This window comes from Gymnoscopelus braueri (assembly GCF_963280865.1).
Source record: "Gymnoscopelus braueri genome assembly, chromosome: 3".
In the NCBI taxonomy this organism is placed as follows: domain Eukaryota; kingdom Metazoa; phylum Chordata; class Actinopteri; order Myctophiformes; family Myctophidae; genus Gymnoscopelus; species Gymnoscopelus braueri.
The window spans coordinates 35,722,459-35,742,073 of NC_137612.1; the positions used below are offsets into that span (position 1 = coordinate 35,722,459).

Sequence of the window (19,615 nt, forward strand, 5' to 3'; positions counted from 1 at the left end):
TCACAGCTTCATCTTCACTGTGTCACTCTTTTCTCCGCAATATGCTCACCATTAATAAAACATGTCAATACACTATATTTGTCTCTATGACTCAAAAGTTATCCTGCGCCAGTGAATTGCATAACTTGTAGTGCGTGACTGGTGTATGTGTACTGGACTGCGTATGTGCGTGCATTTAGTGCATGTGTACATAGATGCACACATGTCTTAGCCTCACTCAACCCTCTGTGGTGAGGAGGGGGGAGGCTCAGACAGCCAACAGAGATAAAGAAGGGGGTGGCGGGGTGGGACTTATAGTCTGAGAGCGAGGTGGGTACAGCCAATGAGAGTCAGGGAGGTGGTTCCTAAGTGCAGAATGCCCTTGCTTCAGCAGCACTGAGAGCCGGCAGATACGCAGAGATAGAGCGTGAGGCTACACTGAAGAACGAGAGGCTGTCACACCGGCAGGTGCTCAGGATTTGAGAAAGAAAGAAGAAGAGAAAAAGAAAAGAAAAGACAGAAAGAGATAGAAAAAGAGCAAGAAAAAGGTCATTAGGGAAAAGTGAGTTCAGGAAAACAATTTAAATCAGGAGAAAAGAAAAGACTAGATAGAAACCAGCATACTCCTCGTTTACACCCAGGGGAGAACTAGGACCAAAAGCCCCGTTTTTATCTGCTTGTTTCAGCCGCCGTCACTGAACCCCCCTCTCCTCCCTTCCCTACGGACCCTCCTGGCTGATACTCTGCTATCCCACGGGACCTCCTCCTCTCTCTAGTCGCTGAGGGACAGTGCCACCATGGAAACCGGCAGCCCGAGGAAGATTCAGTTCACCGTTCCCCTCCTGGACACCCACCTGGACCCGGAGGCTGCCGAACAGGTAAGAAGAGGGAGATGGGGAGGAGGAGGAGGAGGAGGAGAAGGAGGAGGCTGGAGGTGGCAAGGGAATGAAAGAGGAGAGGATGGAGGAAGAGGTTATTGTGATGAGATGGGTTTATTGTTTTGTGGGACCTTTAGGTCCATGATGGCTACTGTCGGTGTCAGTGAATTAAGTGCAGAGGTGAGTTTCTTATAGAGAGGGTGAAGGTGGATGGAAGCATTCCATTAAAATCTCCTTGAAAGCAAAAAAAGAAAAAAGAAAGAAAGAAAAAGTAAGAAAACTGAGATTTTAACAGGAAAGGTATTGGGGAAACAATTGTTTTCTCCTCCCATGTGTGTTTGTTAAAAAAACACACCACCTGCTAAATAGACAGTTATTCCACAAAACATCAGCAGTCAGACCTGGCTGGGGGGCAACCAGAAGTGCAATAAAATAAATCTCACTGTTTTGGCTGTTCTGCAGGTAATACAGTGCAGTATGCTCTTCTGGAAAGCTGCTTCCCCAGAGTATTCAAGGTCTTGCATGTATTATTCTCTCTCATTTTAATTAATTGACAAGACCCTTGTTGCAGCAGCTCTGAAATGACTGAACAGAATGGAATCTTTATTTTCCCAGTCACGGTATCTTAGAGACACGTGGAACACTGGGATTAGAACCCCCAGTGATATGTTGTTGTTTTGATTGACTGGAATGACTGACTGACTGCAAGGACGCCACTTACATGAGTTGCCGAGACACACAAAAAACTGATGTGCCGTCTACTCTACATATTCAAGGTCAAATTAGATGGCATCAAAAATGTAGGCTGTAGAACTGTGTCCAGTCTATTAATGAACTGCAGTATGAGCCTACTATGAGGGCTTGGTAAGATCTAAGAGATCTAATAGATTTAATTATAGGAGGACTAAGCCACTTAATAACACAGGTACTGTAGTAGGCAAACTATAGCAATGATTCAAGATATCCAAAGCTGCATTGGGTGCAGTTTTTTAAGATCCTTGTAGCGGGGCTTGGTGATAGATCCATAATATCGATACCATGACATGAGACTGGAGACTGGGATTTGGGTTACTATCGTATTATTGTACTATATTAAATGTTGTATTTTCCTTGTTTTAAAGGCTGCATTACAGTAAAGTGAATTTTCTGAACATACTGTAGACCGTTCTAGCTGAGTGAACAAGGAATGCCTCTATATTTCCTTGGTCATCACATTGTCGCTGTCGGGTGGAAACCGTTACTTTTCAGGAAATGGACAAAATAACTTTTGTTCCAATGGACCCAACAATGTTGTCTAGTTATTATTTAGTAACAAGCTCCTGTTAATACTTTTCATTGTTAAATATTTATAAAACCGACAGGTCAGCTATTTTCACAACTTTTGCTCCACATGAAAAAAACGAAGAGGTGAAATAATTGGGTACAAGACTTCTGCCCGACAGCGACCATGTCCATATGACTGATTATCATTTCTCGAAAAAACTATGTTTGCAAATATCTTCTGAACACCTTCCCTAAATTATTGTCACATCAGTGATATATACTGTATATTATATTCTGTATATATATATATATATATAGGTATTCAGTCAAAAGTATTGTCATATCATACCTACAGTAGGAAGGCTTAATATATCCAGTGTCACATCTTGACAAGGAGCAAAAAAAGCACCTCCCAGTAGGTGCTGTGAAGACAGCTGTGAGTGAACAGCTTGGGTGTGTAAGGGCCTGGGATGAGGGACGTGTCCCATTAATTCCCCTTTCTCAGGATACTATGAATAGGCCAACCATTCATTATGAAAGATTCTGTATCATCTCTCTGTCTGTCTGTCTCTCAACTCACACGCACACACACACACACGCACACGCACACGCACACACGCACACGCACACACACACACACACACACACACACACACACACACACACACACACACACACACACACACACACACACACACACACACACACACAGAGTGCCTAATAATGCCTCTCTCTCTTTCTCTCTCTCAATAATCTCTCTATGTCGGGGCTCTCTCATGGGTATGAGACATCAAACACAACAGAAACCGGTGGCTAACAATGCTGATTTGTGCATTTGCATATTTGGGCATATCTGGGCACCCGCCAACTGACCTGATAATGCGGCGTAAAGCATAATGTTATCAGGCTGGCTGTCGTTGCCAGGGTTGAGAACGCGCCACGAATGTCCAGTCCATATGGGCATACGGTATCTGTGCACCTGCCACAGACAGACACCGCCTGCGTGCCACAACTTGAACTTTATGTAGTATCTCTCTCTCTCTCTCTCTCTCTCTCTCTCTCTCTCTCTCTGTCTCTCTCTGTCTCTTGCTCTACTTTTTCTCAAGGATACTAGCACTTTCTGTCTCAGAGGAACAGTGAATATTAGGTTTTGCACTGTAATTTTGTTTTGCATCACAGACATACAGACATACAGACACCACAAAAGTCATATCAAATAGGGAATTTGAACATGTAATAAAGACTCTTCATCCAGCGTTAAATTAGGATTGGGTTTTTCAGGACTTAAAGGTTACACATTGTGAACACAGGTGGTTGGTGAGGGTACTGGTGTGTACAAGGTTAAGGTGATGGAGGATTTGTCTTTTAACAGAGATGATTCACTACACACAGTCATGGGCACAATGACCCGCACTGTAAATATTTCACCTCATAAATGCACCTCAGTAAATTCAGTAACTCACACATGTAGAAACTCGAGTTTCACACGAGTAAAATTACTTCCATTCCACTCCCATTGAGCAGTTGCATATGATTTTTTTTCATCGTGTCTCATTATGTTTGTTGTATGTTTATCATATAATCCATTATAGGGCCATTAAAGGCTCTCTAGTTTCTAGTCAGTAGATAGTAGATATAATTGCATATAGCCTGTGGTCAATGAGAGAAACAGATGTTAGACACAGGACACCATGAATATGTAATGTGTAGGGCTGGGTTTGCTGACTAGTTCTATATAACCCTTGAACTTATTACACATTGGAAAGCATGCTGCAAACATGCATGATTTATAAAAGGCCTGAATAAACGTTGAAAAGCCATTCAATCCGGGAACACATCTGTGTCATTTTAGATTTCTTTGGCTATTCAAAAATAGCAGATATACAAGTTCATAGTGCGGCACAGAGTGCCACGCTATGAGCTTGTAGATCTGCTATTTTTGAAAATTCTTGAAAAGCAAATCTTTTAATGCATATATTTTTAAAGCAAACATTTGTAACTCAAATCTTTGCTTCTGGGGGGTCCCTGGAACAAAACATGTATTTTGGCCACAGACCCCCATCTCAAAATATGTTGTTCCAGGGACCCCTAGAGGCACAGTTTAAAATGGAGTTTAAAATGTTCATATACTGTATATTCAAAGATCTGCACACATTTTTCACGATAAAAAAAAAAAAATCTACTATTTTTAGCCAAATAAATCTTAAAATGACGCAGATGCGTTCCCGGTCTTAATAGATTAAAGTATTATTTGTGTTATTCCCTTTATTACACATCAATGTAGAACATGGACGGGTAATCATCCTTATACTCATAGCTTCAGTACACACTTCATTTCCCCCTGATTGGTAACGATTAAACAGAAATGTGAGTGGGGGTGGCTCACCTGGTAAGACTGCATGCCACATAAATGTGGTTATATAGTCCTTTCTGGTGCAGCATGTGGCGCATGTTCTAATCCAACTAGAAGCTCTTTACTGCATGTCATCCTCTCTCACACTGTTCCTGTCTCTTTTCTCAATGTCACTATCAGTACATGAGTATCCCCATTAACCTGCTTCAGCTGATGAACCGGCGCCTCTCAGAAATGGGACAAAGAATTTGGAAAATTCTTAATGCCGCAAAAAGATCAGACCAGTGTGGTTCTCAACCTGTGGACCGGGGGCCAACTGGTGGCCCGTGAGGATATTGCAAGTGGGCCCCCAAATGATTAGCAAAACACTATGATTTTATTGATAACATAACATCAACATAAAAAACATAATGTAAAAATTGTGATAAATAGGAAGTATATTGATCCAAGCTGGAACACAATTTATTGATTGATCACGGGCTGTGAAAGCTTTTTACATTTTAAAGTGAGCCCTGATCCCGAAAAGGTTGAGAACCACTGGACAAGACTAACGTTTCGACTCATATTCGTCTTCCTCGTGTCTTCAACAGAGTCCACAACGGACAAGGCTTGAATGACAGGTTCAAATACTAGTCCCTCATAGATAACAGTGTCTCATTGGTGGGGCATGACCTTGTACTTTGTATGCTCTGATCGATACACCTGTTGGTGAAACGTTAGTCTCGTCTTTCTCATAAAAAAAATTCTGTGTGCCCCAGAACTCATTTTGTCTTTTTCACATCAAAGACAATATATGTGTATGCAATCTTAGATCCATTTTCCTTTTTACCTTTATGACCCACATCTGATTCTCAGCAGAGAGAATATGGTGGTCAAGGTGTCCTTCTTTGTCCCTCTGCAGGGCCTTCCAAAAATAAATGTCCCTCCCTGACATTAACTACTAGACCGCTAAATGTGAGCAAGTGACAGTGCTGGTGAGGCTTGAAGCTTGTTAGTGTGACTTGGTTAGGATTTGGAGCTTGTCAGCGTGCTCTCTTGTAATAATTATTAGGTCCCTGTATATAATTATATATATATAAGAAGGTATGGGAGTGTGTTGATAAGTAACTATGGTGTTTGGGTGAGTTGGTGGGCATATTTATATTTGCATAATTGCCTGTGTGTGTGTGTGTGTGTGTGTGTGTGTGTGTGTGTGTGTGTGTGTGTGTGTGTGTGTGTGTGTGTGTGTGTGTGTGTGTGTGTGTGCTCAATGTCTCATATGCCCTGCATGCTTTCTTCTGTCTCTCTCTCTCTCTCTCTCTCTCTCTCTCTCTCTCTCTCTCTCTCTGTGTCTTTGTTGGCTGACAAGCATGCTGCATTCATCAGAGGTTCTTGCGTCCATCCCAGTGTTGACCTGTTCCTCCACAGCAGCAGACAGCTTCCCCTTTTACCTGCATAAAAGAAGAAATTCTATTTACCCCTGTGTCTGAAGAGTCTCAGACACAAGGGAGTTCTCAGCTCTCAGCCTGAAAAAGCGTGACCAAGGCCTGGCCGCTGGCCGACCGGGAGTTTGCCCCAATTTATTCTTTTTTTTGGCTCTCCTGTTTAGATGTAGTGAGACAGGACACCTAGGGCAGAGAGAGGGGAAACATGCGAGACACCATGGGAGTTGGATCCAAACTCGGGTCCATGTGACTCACAAGGAGCATATGGTCTATGCACTAAGTGGCTGAGCCACCTGCCAGGCTGCCACCTTGGACCTTTGACCTAATTTTTATTGTAAGACCACTGTGACCCACCACCAAGCCTGGATGACATGCTTCTGTTTGCAAGAACGCACGTTTGTGTGTGTGTGTGTGTGTGTGTGTGTGTGTGTGTGTGTGTGTGTGTGTGTGTGTGTGTGTGTGTGTGTGTGTGTGTGTGTGTGTGTGTGTGTGTGTGTGTGTGTGTGTGTGTGTGTGCGGGATGGGGGCGCAAATGTCCCCACAAGTATAGTAGAATCTGAGAAATAGACTATGTGTGGAACCACAAGAAAAAGGGTTGTTTTAGGGTTATAAAAATGTTAGATTTAGGCTTGATTCATATAGGCTTGCTTAGTTGTGAAATGCTGTCGCACACCAAAGATAGCAGATCTACAAGCTCACAATATGTCACGCTGTGACACGTTGCAAGCTTGTAGATCTGCTATGTTGGGTGTATTTGTGTATGCATATTGTTATGTTTGTACTCTGTGGGAGCCAGACAGTCAGGTAGCCACAGACAGACAGAGAGAGAGAGAGAGAGAGAGAGAGAGAGAGAGAGAGAGAGAGAGAGAGAGAGAGAGAGAGAGAGAGAGAGAGAGAGAGAGAGAGAGAGAGAGAGAGAGAGGTGTTTGTGTGTGAGTGCATGTATGTACAGATGCTGCAAGTACACTCCCAGCTAGGGGCCCTCACCCATGCTTCAGTAATCTCTGAGTTTTGACACTTCCCAGCAGGGTGCATCAGCCTCTAGGGAGGACTCCATGTCCATCATAACACTCTCTCTTGAGGTGTGACCCACACTGGAAGAAACAGCCACTTATCCACAACAAGACTAGACCAGAACCTAATGTAAGGCTGGACTGTGTATGAACAGCTAGAGAGCTTTTCAGTTGAAAATAGTCTTTCCAGTGAGCCAATAAGCACAATATCAGTACCATGACTCTGTTAGACCAGAATGGAGCATAGCCTTCATTAGTCTCATTGGTAACACCTATGAAGGAAGTAAAGAAGAGGCCCAATTTCTTTCCAATGTGGCTGCTGTGCATAGAGCCTATTGAGGACTGTGGAGCCGCTCTAAATGGCCCCTGATGATGTAGTAGAAAACTGTGTAATTTTATCAGTTGACTTAGTGCAGTTAGCGGTCAGTTAGTCAGTCAGCCAGTCAGGTCACTCTCAGATGCAGTTATTGGGCTATTTCTGGCCCAGCCAAAAAGGTACTCTGTGAATCTGCACACTATCAAAGAAATAAGCGAGACTAAGGGAAAATTTCCTTACTTGACAACTTGTGGATATATACATCAACAAGGACTCTTTCCACCCCATATTGATATGCTTGTCCTTTAATACAACATTCTGTTATAAATCAACATGTGCTTATAAGCACACTGGGTGTACTGGACAGATGCAGTGACCTTACTGATACTCTGGGTTGGTTGATTAATAACAGACATTGCTGTTTTTCGCTGACAGACTCGCCCAGTTTAACATATTACTGGTTGCCTGATACCTTCACAGTGATTCATTCAGCTCTTCTTATCTTGCAAGGGCTGAAGGAAGGGACTTGACTGCACTTAGGGTCGCTGAGCAATCAAGTGTATCGAGAACAACTGCTACTCCCATTTTCTGTCGTTTTTATTCAAAGCTTTACTGTACCCTTTGCCACCAATTTAAAGTCATGTAATCTCTGGACCATGACGGTGTAGTGTGCAAGAAAATAAGTACCCCCTCCCAATTGCAGCTATAAATAGGCAGTCCAAAAAAGCCACGAGTAGCTAAACTAAAACACTTTATGACGTGCACAAAAATAATTCAGGTCCAGTCCAATGTCTTTGCGTTTTACCATTTAATAATGTCCACAAAACACGTAAAAATACAACAGTTCCCAGCAAACTATCATAACGTGCAAACGCGAAGCATTTGCAGCCAACAGAAAATGTCACTCCCACTCTCACCCCCTCTCTTTGTCCAAATCCCCCACAAGTGAACAGGTGAATACCACCCGTCACTAATTATAAGCTCCTCAGCTACGCTAAACACGCCCACTTATTTCCCACATATTTCCAGTTCAGTGCCCATGACGACAAATGTAAATAATACTTGAATAATGAAAACACGAGACTTTACATGGAAGTCGAATATGGCTCCTACACCCTACATCAAAGATGCTACCCCAGTTGATCCAATTTGGGTCCATTTTAACACTAAGGATTTTACTGTGTAGTTAGGATGATGGACTGTGACATTTAGAGGGAATAGTATTCCTCTATTAAAGACATTTCACACCCGAGTTAACCCCCCCTCTTTCAGTCACGTCCAAAGTATGCTTCAACGTGACCATGACAATTAAGCCCTGTCGCCTCAGGGAGGCCATTTTCCAAGAAACAATTTTCAGAGTGGACTTGATTATAGAACAAGAGATATGCATAGGCTGTAAATTAAGGCAATCCAGTCCTGGCTTGAATGGAGAAGAGACGAAGCTGTGCTCACTGCTCAGGTTTAAATTGTACACCTAGACATTAGACGAGCTAATTTATATTCCATTTGGACATTTTATTTGTCATTTCATCTGTATTCCACTGATGTGTCAGTGTCCCTACTTCTTTCAACTTTAAAAGCCTCCTCATTTGAACAATGTAGGAAATCGTTCCCTTGATGTTGTTACAACTCACAGACATAGAGTAACAGAGAACATAATATGGTTAATAAGAAAAAAAGCAGATCTACAAGCTCACAATCCCAGGGCTTATACAAGATAGATGCTGTGGCTTTGATCACCACTGAGCCTCACGTTCTCGTGTCGTCCTTCTGAGTTTTAGCTCTTTTTGAATTCTGTGTGTGTGTATGAGTGAGCATGTCCACCGATCCATTAACCTCAAGCGATTAAATTACAACTCATGTGTCAAATCAATATCTGACACCCGCCCCCCATCCAATGCATTTGGAGTCGGTGAGAGAAAGGACAATTGAGAGCCATATCACTGAGGACATAACAGGGGAAGGAGAGTGAGAGAGTGAAAGACAGAGATACTGTGTGAATGAGACAGGGAGGCGTAGTTGTAAGACTGAAACTGAGACATTAAGAGACTAGGAAATCCCTTCCCAATTTAATGTGTGACCGCACTGTAAAGTGATGAGTGTCAATTTAACTCTGAAAGTGTAGACATGGACCCTTCTCAGGATTTTGCAGTGAGGAGAGAGACAGAGACACAGAGAGACGGTCACAAGAAAAGTCCAGTTCAAGTCCAGTTCAAAGCCCTGTGGATAATTCATGCTATTCAGTATGGGAAAAGAACTGTTGAATGGGAAAAGATTCCATGAGGAGATTTATAATGGCTGTGTGCTGATATTAGCCCATACGGTGCCAAGATCACATTTCATGTGACATGATGAAAGATGAGAAATTGCAAGACAGATTGACTTTTCTTTTTTCATTTTCCATTTTTTCTTTTTTACAGGGGGAATAATTGGCCCACTGATTACTACACAAGGGAGACTGATTTCTGTGCTGTTGAGCACAGCATGTCCTTCTTTGCCTGATAACTTCATACTGTATAGGCTGCCTGCACCTTAGAAATCCAATGAGGAAATAACACTAGCGTTGTGTAAACTTCTGCAGTTTGATCGTGCATTTCTAATCTACATATAGCTAAAAAGTATGTTAGCTTGCACATGCCCTTCAGTTCAATTAGTTCAACACCACTGTATTCTCTATCTAATAAGAGTGGTTAGAAACACCATAGCAGTATGATATATCAAAATATGATCACATATAATCAAGGCGAGGTGGGCAACCTATTCTTTCCAACCTATAAAACATTGATTAAAAAGGACAGTCCTTTACCTGAGCCGTGTTCAAACCTGTTGTAAAAATCACTCTATAAACACACACCTGTGACCACATAAAGCGCCACACAAAGTGTTTCAAAATGTCAAACTTTGTTGGGAATTTTGATTTACAAAAACTGTTTCTAATAACATTTTAGTTGAAAAATAGGCCATGCAGTTGCTTAATACTGACTGTGCAGACAGTCAGACCTACTTTCAAGTTATTCTTGTAGTGAAATCGTTATTTAAAAAAACCTGTTTTAATTGGGATATGTGTATAATTTTCATGTCAGCATATTTTATTAAAGGAAAAAGCCACTTGAGGCCACGGTCTACAGTGATTGTAGAACAGCTAAAAGGCGTCGTTCGGCACGATACGGAGCTATGCGTATTGCTTCATTCTTGCACATTCCCCATACACATAATATCAGTAGACATTCAAAGACGCTGCCTGCCCACCGCTCTTAAGGAGAAAGGCCTTTTTGTATTTTGTTGGCAGAAGAAGCTGAGCTGCATTTTAAACGGAGCGTAGGCTGGCATTGTGAAGGCTCCGGGGGCAGTGGTATGTGTGTGAGTGAGAGGACGGAGGATCAGGGAGGGTGCTGCTTCCTTGGTGTCGAGAATAACAATGAATCAGTTCTGCACAGCTATGGATCATTGAGGCTGAGTGACGCACTTGCCGGAACTGAGACACTAAACGTAGGCATGGCTGCTTAGCCACTCAAACCCTATTTCAATTACATCTGGGCTGTTGAGGGGGTGTTGTGCCTGCCACAGGAAGGGGGAGAGCTGGTTCTTTGCTTCTAATGGAAAGTCATACGTATATTTTGTGTTTTTGGTTTGTGTAGTTGTATGATCTTGGGATGAACTGAATTGATTAACTGTCCTATGGGTTGATTGATGCAATAATATGGGCTGAATTGGAAAGATATGGTTTTTATAAAGAGCTTTTAAAATTCACTCAAACCCTATGTACTTAGTTCACCGTAGTCCCAGGGTTTTATACTAGCCCCTCTCTACACCAAATGTCTTCGTTGAAAATAGCTGATCTACAAGCTCACAATGTGTCGCTACGGGACGCGTTGTGAGCTTGTAGGCTGGCTATTTCCGGCAAAAGTTTGCCCCAGAATATAGGGTTCAAGTATGAGAACTTACAACATAAACATGCATACACAAACACACACTGTATTTCAGCATCATTATACAGCATTATACATATCCCAAATGATTTATCCCAATTTATATTCATAGCAATCCAATACGCTGTATGCTACAACAACAACAACATAATTAACATTCACAGAGGCCTCCTATCGTTCATCCTGGCTGCAGTGCTGAAAGGAAACGAAGCCTCTTCTAGTCTGAATACCCAATTAGGCACTATCGGTGAGATAACACAGTACTGAATGCTTGTTTTTTCCCCCGTACATGTCATTCTTCATGCACTTACCTCTGTATGTCGAGCCTTTTCAAAGATAGCAAAATGCTCATTCAATTAGTGTGCTGTCTTGGATCCAAAGTATGAATACAGGCCCAGCATTGTGTGTGTGTGTGTGTGTGTGTGTGTGTGTGTGTGTGTGTGTGTGTGTGTGTGTGTGTGTGTGTGTGTGTGTGTGTGTGTGTGTGTGTGTGTGTGTGTGTGTGTGTGTGTGTGTGGTGTGTGTGTGTGTGTGTGTGTGTGTGTGTGTTGTGTGTGTGTGTGTGTGTGTGTGTGTGTGTGTGTGTGTGAGAGTTGAGGACACAGCCACATTTAATGGACTGTCCACACCATATAACTATAAAGATTGTTTCAAAAATCGTTGAAAAACTCAAGTGGATGTGCGAGTCCACACCACAACTATAACGACGACAGTGAACTGAACTGAACTACATACAGTAGTTATAGTGCTTGGTGTGGAAAGCCATTATACCACTTTAACCCTATAGGCTACTTCATTGACCGGGATCCAGCCTACTTGCCTATAGGGTTCATGTGGTTAATAGTGGAAAGGGAACTTGCAGGACCATCAGTAGGACTGCAGCCTGATGTACTGTAGGGTTGCACATGACCTAGATTCTATAATAAAACAACACTCACTTTGGACATTACACACACTCACACAGAGAGGGGAGACAAAATGCAGTGATGAGATACAGCAAGGTGTTCATGGAGGGTACCAGATAAGACCTGACTATTTGCCCAACTGCACCAAGAGTGTGTGTGTGTGGGGTAGACAAGTATAGCCGAAATAGCTGAAAATACAGTAGCCGATCTATAAGTTGCCATCTATAAGCTCACAACGCTTCACAAGCTAATGATCGCCTATGTTCGGTCCGCAGCGCCATTGTATGACGAAGCACAAATTAGGCATAATTCCAACTCTCATCTACTGTAGTAGTTACGTGACAATCCTAACCCTAATTTAAAGCTATGAACAGGCTATCAAAAAGTGAATGCCCTACTAACGGCTTATTTATTTTAACTTGTTAAAGGGACACTTCACCCCAAAAAAACTTTGTTTCAATGGATTAGTCACCCCATGGAGACTTGAATTCATGGATATGTTTTAGTTTTTGTCTCATTCCTAAGATAATAATTTGATGACCAGCGGACCGGTTGACAGCGGTTCCGGTAGGAGACACAATGACTCGTTGTGTCTCCTACCGGAACCGCTGCCGGTCATCAAATTATTGTCTTAGGAATAAGACAAAAAACAAACAAAAAATGCCATGAATTCAAGTCTCCATGGGGTGACTAATCCATTGAAACAAAGTTTTTTGGGGTGAAGTGTCCCTTTAAGGATTGTTCAGCTCCTGAAGACCTTAGAAGCCGAGGCGGGTTAGAGCAGAGAGAGAGGAGATCCACTAGCTAGGGTGTGATGGAGTTAAAGCCCATGTAGGATTTTATAGGTTAACAGAAGCAATTTAAAACCTGCTCTAGCTTGAATGAAAGCCAGTGAAATATGTCAGAAATATACAGCCTCAGAACTGTCTATTATTCATTTCCTTCTCTAACCTTTTTCTTTTTGTAGACAAGAAATGCAAGGGGTGTTTTTTCCCCTTTCAGTGCTCATGAAACTATCTCCTTCTATATCTCTCCTTGAGAAGGTGCACCTTTCTTGTATGTTGTTTTTCTTTTCTGTTTTCTAAGTGGAGTCGGCAGTCCATCGCCCTTGGTAGAGACAAACAATAAGCAAGGTGAGAAGGACAGTGTACAGAAGGAAGTGAAGGAAATCTTGCAGATGAACTGAAGCGCCGGTTTTTAGGCAAGCGTCCAGAAACCAACAGAAACCTTTGTCTACATCAGCACTAAATAAGAAATAGTCCTAGTTTGACCTTGATATTGATAAACGTCCACCTTACGCTGTGCATGCATTTTGTTTTTGAATCTCCCCCCTATTATTTTGGGCTTGAAAGATGAATATAAATGGTTATTTGGATATACCTGAAGACGCACAAAGTGTTTATATTTTCTCATTAAGACCTCAGTCACCTCACTAATAATCTCATTCATTTTATAAACCATTGAATGATGTTGTCATTTGCATCATAACGGCTTCGCCCCCCCCCCCATTATACACCTTCAATGTCATTTGTAAACTGAACAGATGCACACTTTACTACCAATATTGACATTTAAAAACACCTTTAATTTGCAGCATGGAAACAATGAACGGTGTTGCCCTCATTGTTATTCTCATAGCGCACAATGATATGAGTATTTTGCATTGCGCTTGGCTGTCACAGAGGATGAGGCTGCTTCCTAATTACGTGAGCAGCTTTTAGAATGATGCATGGAGGACCAGAGCACACATGACATTTAGCATTAGTAAGCAATCCTGTCAGCTAGGTCCAGCTATGCTGGGGGGGGGGGGGGGGTGTCTGTGCGTGTGCGTGTGCGTGTGCGTGTGTGTGCGTGTGCGTGTGCGTGTGCGTGTGCGTGTGTGTGTGTGTGTGTGTGTGTGTGTGTGTGTGTGTGTGTGTGTGTGCGTGTGTGTGTGTGTGTGCGTGCGTGCGTGTGTGTGTAGGTGTGTGTAGGAGTGTTAGGTCAGTGTGTGTAGGTGTGTGTGCGCGTGTGTGTGTGTGTGTGTGTGTGTGTGTGTGTGTGTGTGTGTGTGTGTGTGTGTGTGTGTGTGTGTGTGTGTGTGTGTGTGTGTGTGTGTGTGTGTGTCTGTGTGTGTGAGTGAGTGTGCAGAAGAATAACGTGTGCAATACTGTTTTTCAACATAACTTTTTCATTGTCTTCTGTACTTTTATCTTATCACTGAATGGAAATGTGTGCATGATGTACAGTGTGGGTGTACGTGTATGTGTGTGTATTTTTTGCATGCAAATGGCTGTTTATTTACATTCCGGTTTCAGTTTATGTACTGTAACTGTGAAAAGGAAATGTATTCACCATCCTGATCCTGTGGGCAAACAAAAAGTAATGGTTCACCACAGCACTTCTTACATAAATGTTTTATTAAGACCACACTGAAATAACAGTTTATTGGTTTCAGGTCTGAATTTTAAGGATGCGTGGAATCGGGGGCACCCCTGACAAGATGACAAAATGACAAAAATAAGCTCCTCTGGGAAATGCAGGCCAAACTCTCTGTTGAACAGAAGTATGATCACTATAATGTTTGGCTCCTGTTGTTTTAGAAACATCAGTATATATTTGAAGATCAAGTGAAGGTTAAGTGTGTGTGTGACGGTATATAACATGTTGTGCGGGAGAGATGGAACAGGGAGATGATGACATGATATGAAACTGTTAGTACACTGAGCCAATAGATAGACATACAAGTACTGTAACAATACATCTCTACTTCCTTCTTTTGTAGATAAGGAGACGTCGACCCACACCTGCAACCTTGGTAGTATCCAAGGTAGTTTATATTGAAAAAAGTATATACAATTAAATCAATAAATCAATAGATAAACCAATAAATAAAGTTAATCAAACTAATCAGTTGATATAAAAATATCAATTTAAAAATATCAATTTACATAAAATAATCAATGTATTAACACCACTCTATTAACAACACCACTTTGATTTAAGTGTAATCACTATCTTTTTGTTTTTTTGCTCCTGTAGTTTTAGAAATACCAGCACTTGAACATCAAGTGAAGGTTAAGTGTGACAGTGAGAGATGGAGGGGTGATGAGGATGACATGAGATGTGGCAAGATGAATTTGAATGCATTAGGTCCATGTAGTATGTGGTATGCTTAACATCGAGCAGCTGACAGATAAACATCATACAGTAAGTACTATAACACTACTTCTGCCCCTACTTCCTTCTTTTGTAGATAAGGAGACGCCGACCCACACCTGCAACCTTGGTAGCTTCCAGCGATCAGTCATCACCAGGTGAAGTACTTGAAACACACAATAACTCACCTATGCACGCACACACGCACGCGCACACACACACACACACACACACACACACACACACACACACACACACACACACACACACACACACACACACACACACACACACACACACACACACACACACACGCACCACACATGCACACACGCACGCACACAGTGCGATTTGGGAGGCGTAATACTGCAGCAGAGTGTGGGATGTCTGTTGAATGGCCTTCAGAAACCCTTCCAGAGATGAAAATAAATCACCAAAGTCCTTAAATCCACCAGGCATATACACTCGCACACAAAAGCAAGCTCGAGCCATGTACAGTAATTAACCCAAATCATAGAATTACACAATTCCTTATTTCTATATAATAAGATCTGTGACGCAGTCTCCCCACTTGCTTAAGCACTAAACTAAACCCTCCTGCGGAAGTCTTGCCATAGCTACAAGAGAGGGAGAAGATAAATAAATAAAACACAGCCCAGTGCATCTCATCTCATGGGAACTCAGTGATCAAACACAACAGCACTCCTCCAGAGATTTATCCAACACTGTGAGTCAGCCTTACGGGCTCCATGGCTCCCACCCCGCCTTTCTTCGTCCTTCCCTCCTTTACCTCCTGTCCTTTACCTACCAAGGTTATGATATATCCTGTGTAGTTTGTAGTTTATTTTATAATAAATGTTTCATCAGTTTTACATTTTTATTTCGTTTTGACTTTTGGTTTTCAATTTCAGTTTAGTTTTGATTCGTTTTTAAAGTGGGTCTGACACTTAAGTTTCAGTTTTAGTTTTTATTACTTTTATTACTAATGTTAGTTTTGGTTCTTTCTTTTTTTGTAATATGTATATAGATACAACACAGGGGCAAGATACAGGGGCAATATTCAACAAGGTCAGAAAAATAGCAAAAATAGTAGATCTAGTTTGTAGAGTTTGTAGATCTGCCCTTTTTTGACAAAAACTGAGGACACTTTCTATGATTTTTGTTCGTTTTAGTTTTGGTTTGTTATAGTTTTTTGTAAAGCCTCGTTTTTATTTTGATTGCAGTCAACTAAAATTATTTTCCATTCGTCCTTTCCTGCCTTCTGTCCCATCCTCCTACACCTCTCACGGTCTCCCTCTGCCTCCTTACCTGTCACACACTCACTGTACTCTTTATAGTACTGTACTGTATGTATGTGTGGGTGTGCACCACTATGCAGTAAAATCTCGAGAGTGTACGGAGTGTACATTTCTCGAGGGTTAATGTAATGCTGATGATTTTACTGCGCACATAGTGGTAGGAGTTAGCCAGCAGGGAGCTCACTTTGCACATTTCTTCTGGCCTACTTCTCAATTGCAGTTACTGCAACAACAAAAAGGAAGGGAAACTTGGGGTAGAGAGAGAAAGAGAGAGAGAGAGAGAGAGAGAGAGAGAGAGAGAGAGAGAGAGAGAGAGAGAGAGAGAGAGAGAGAGAGAGAGAGTTTCTTTCCTCCCTTTCCAGAAAACTACAAAATGATGGGAGCATGTACAAAAAACGTAGTTTTTTAAACACCTGTAAACCTATAATTTATAGTGTGCGCGTGAGAGAGAGAGAGAGAGAGAGAGCGATATCTCTCTCTCTCTCTCTCTCGCCTTATGATGTGTTCTGACATTTTGCATATTATAAGAGACAAGATGCCATGGGACAGGCCTGCTATCTATTGTTTTGGGTAGGCTACAGCTTGTTTCTTTCTTATCGCCAGTATAACTAGGTCTGATCCCTTCTGTACGTGGCAGAAGTGCTTTACCACCGATCTGTGTGTCTAATGTACTTCTCGCCGTGATATAATGTAATGAAAGCACAACCACCACCACCACCTTGAAATAGCATCTCAGACTCTTGCCTCGTCAATTACTGATCCAGAATTCCTCGACAGTGGAGCTAGAGGAAAAGCCATTTGTCACTAAAATCAATCGAGTTCATGGCAATCTGCCCATTCAATCTTGTTATATAGCTTGTGTACAAGTGGATATTTTGGACTAAGCGTGGTGCTAGAGGAACGGCTGTGGGGTCACCAAAGCCACTAGGGACCATCCCCCAGGGGTTCTTGGGGGGGGGGGGGAGGGTTTCAGGGGGTCCTCGGCTAAATGTGTACAACATTGTAACCCCTTTATCCATATGTTTGAACATAACATTTTTGAAAAATGTTGTTTTAACACAAATCTTCTCTTTTGGGGGTCCCTGGCACAACATATTTTCAGATAGGGGCCTTCATATCGTTTTGGGGGTCCTTGACATGATTAAGTTTGAGAACCACTGCACTACGGTACATCCTCAGGGGAGCATAGCTTAGCTTAGCCAGCTGACTGGCAATCCAGTCAGTAGGTAAGCCTTGCGAGCCATGTGACCCATAGGACAGTGCCAGGAGCCTATCTCCTATTTATGTAGTGTGAGGCCGGCTTGATGTACATCCCCCAGCCATGATGTACAAGTACACCCCCTGGACATGCAGGACGCTAGTATGTTGCAATTCAACCCTTGATGCTGAGTGCCAAGCAAGGAGGCATTGGGTCCCATCTCAGGGTGGACACTCTAACCACAAGGCCACTCCAGTCAGTAGTTTGAGAAATATCTTGTTTGGATGTAGTGGTACCAACTGTCTTGGCCATCCGTAGAGCTCAGACACAATATAGAAATGGGAGGAAAGTCTCTCTCTCGCAGGGGGAAAAGTGTGTGTGTGTGTGTGTGTGTGTGTGTGTGTGTGTGTGTGTGTGTGTGTGTGTGTGTGCGTGTGCGTGCGTGTGCGTGTGCGTGTGCGTGCGTGCGTGCGTGCGCGCTACTGGGCCAATGATTGTCATGGAGTGGATAATTATCCCACTTGATCTCTGAATGAAACTGCAGAACTCACTCTCTGCCACATTATGCTTTATCAGACACCCACAGAGAGAGAGAGACAGATTGAGAGAGAGAGAGAGAGAGAGAGAGAGAGAGAGAGAGAGAGAGAGAGAGAGAGAGAGAGAGAGAGAGAGGGGGATGCAAACATCTTTGTAACTTGGGAGATTTGCACTTGTGAGGGTGAAATTATATGGGAAAAATGAGGCGTAAGATTAGGTCATGTGCATTGGTGATACAGTGACAGACATTTTGAGATGGGGGGGGGGGGGGGGGCGGGTCACTATTAGGGAAGGGGCTACTTATCATATCATGTGGATGGTGGGGCACAGAAGCCTATGTTTTTGCTTTTCCAATGCCCAAATGTTTAAATCACATGAACCCTGGCGTCCCTATTCTGGGCATGTCATAATAGGCGAACATACAAATAATATAGCAGATTTACAGTATTAGCTCATCATGTTCCAGTTTGAGAACTTCTGAGTCTAAATAATTATGTCCCTTCAGAGACTTGGAACAAGTAATTATTAATTATATATAATACTTTCAAAAGCCCCCCCCCCCCCCCCAAAAAAAATAAACTCCCATTGTAATGCAAAAAACATTCATACATTTTTTTTAGGCCCAATTGAGGCATGCATCTATATGGTTCAGTGCCCCCCCCCAGTCACTAGTGGGGTGGAGGAAGCAAAAGAAAGGAACAGATTGTCTCATGAATAAAATCGAGTACGGAGAGAAATCCTTAAGCCTGATTCATATAGTCGTACTATGGTGTCCCGCGCCAAGTATGAGTCAGGCTCAAGGACTTCTCTTTGGAGCATAAATTAGGCATTAGTGGAGAGAGAGAATGGAGACATGGGCGAGGACTCCAAGAGGAGGAACGAGAGACAAAACACAAAACGCTGGGAGATAAGAGAGAGACAGGACTGTGCAAAAAATATAATAAAAACAAGTGAGAAATGTTGAACAAAAAACAAAAGGAGCTGATCTGTAGGAGCAGGGAGAACAAGAGGCCCAGGAGGAATGATGTTCCCAGTTTGATCCCTGCACACACTGGCATTGTGCGTCAGTGTCCTTGAGGAAGATAATGAAGCCCTAACAGTTTCTTAAAAACAGTGTTGGCACCTTGCATGGCTGCCTACAGCCGTAATTCCCAGACAATGGGTCGGGACCCATTTTTGGGTTGCAGACCCATCTTTATGGGTCTCAAGTAAATATCCTTTGTTTTTTTGCATTTCCCTAAATGTTTTGGGTGATGGGTGAATTTGAGGCATACATTGTAAAGCGCTTTGATTGGTCAAAAGGCAATGCAATCTATTTACCATTAACCACGTGAACCCTAGCAACCCTATTCTGGGCATGTTATAACAGGCGAACATTCTGTGA

The 19,615-nt window shown here is 42.4% G+C and overlaps 1 protein-coding gene across 1 annotated transcript in view; it reads left to right on the forward strand.

Annotated features, from left to right (window-relative positions):
* The first annotated feature begins 411 nt into the window (after window positions 1-411).
* The window catches only part of LOC308082485 (protein phosphatase 1 regulatory subunit 1A-like), a 34,510-nt gene continuing 15,306 nt past the window's right edge, over window positions 412-19,615 (forward strand). Inside the window, exons 1-2 of the mRNA XM_080424243.1 lie at window positions 412-857; window positions 15,296-15,356. Of these exons, the coding sequence (XP_080280369.1) occupies window positions 777-857; window positions 15,296-15,356 (142 nt within the window). The 5' untranslated portion in view covers window positions 412-776. The remainder of the gene's footprint in view (window positions 858-15,295; window positions 15,357-19,615) is intronic.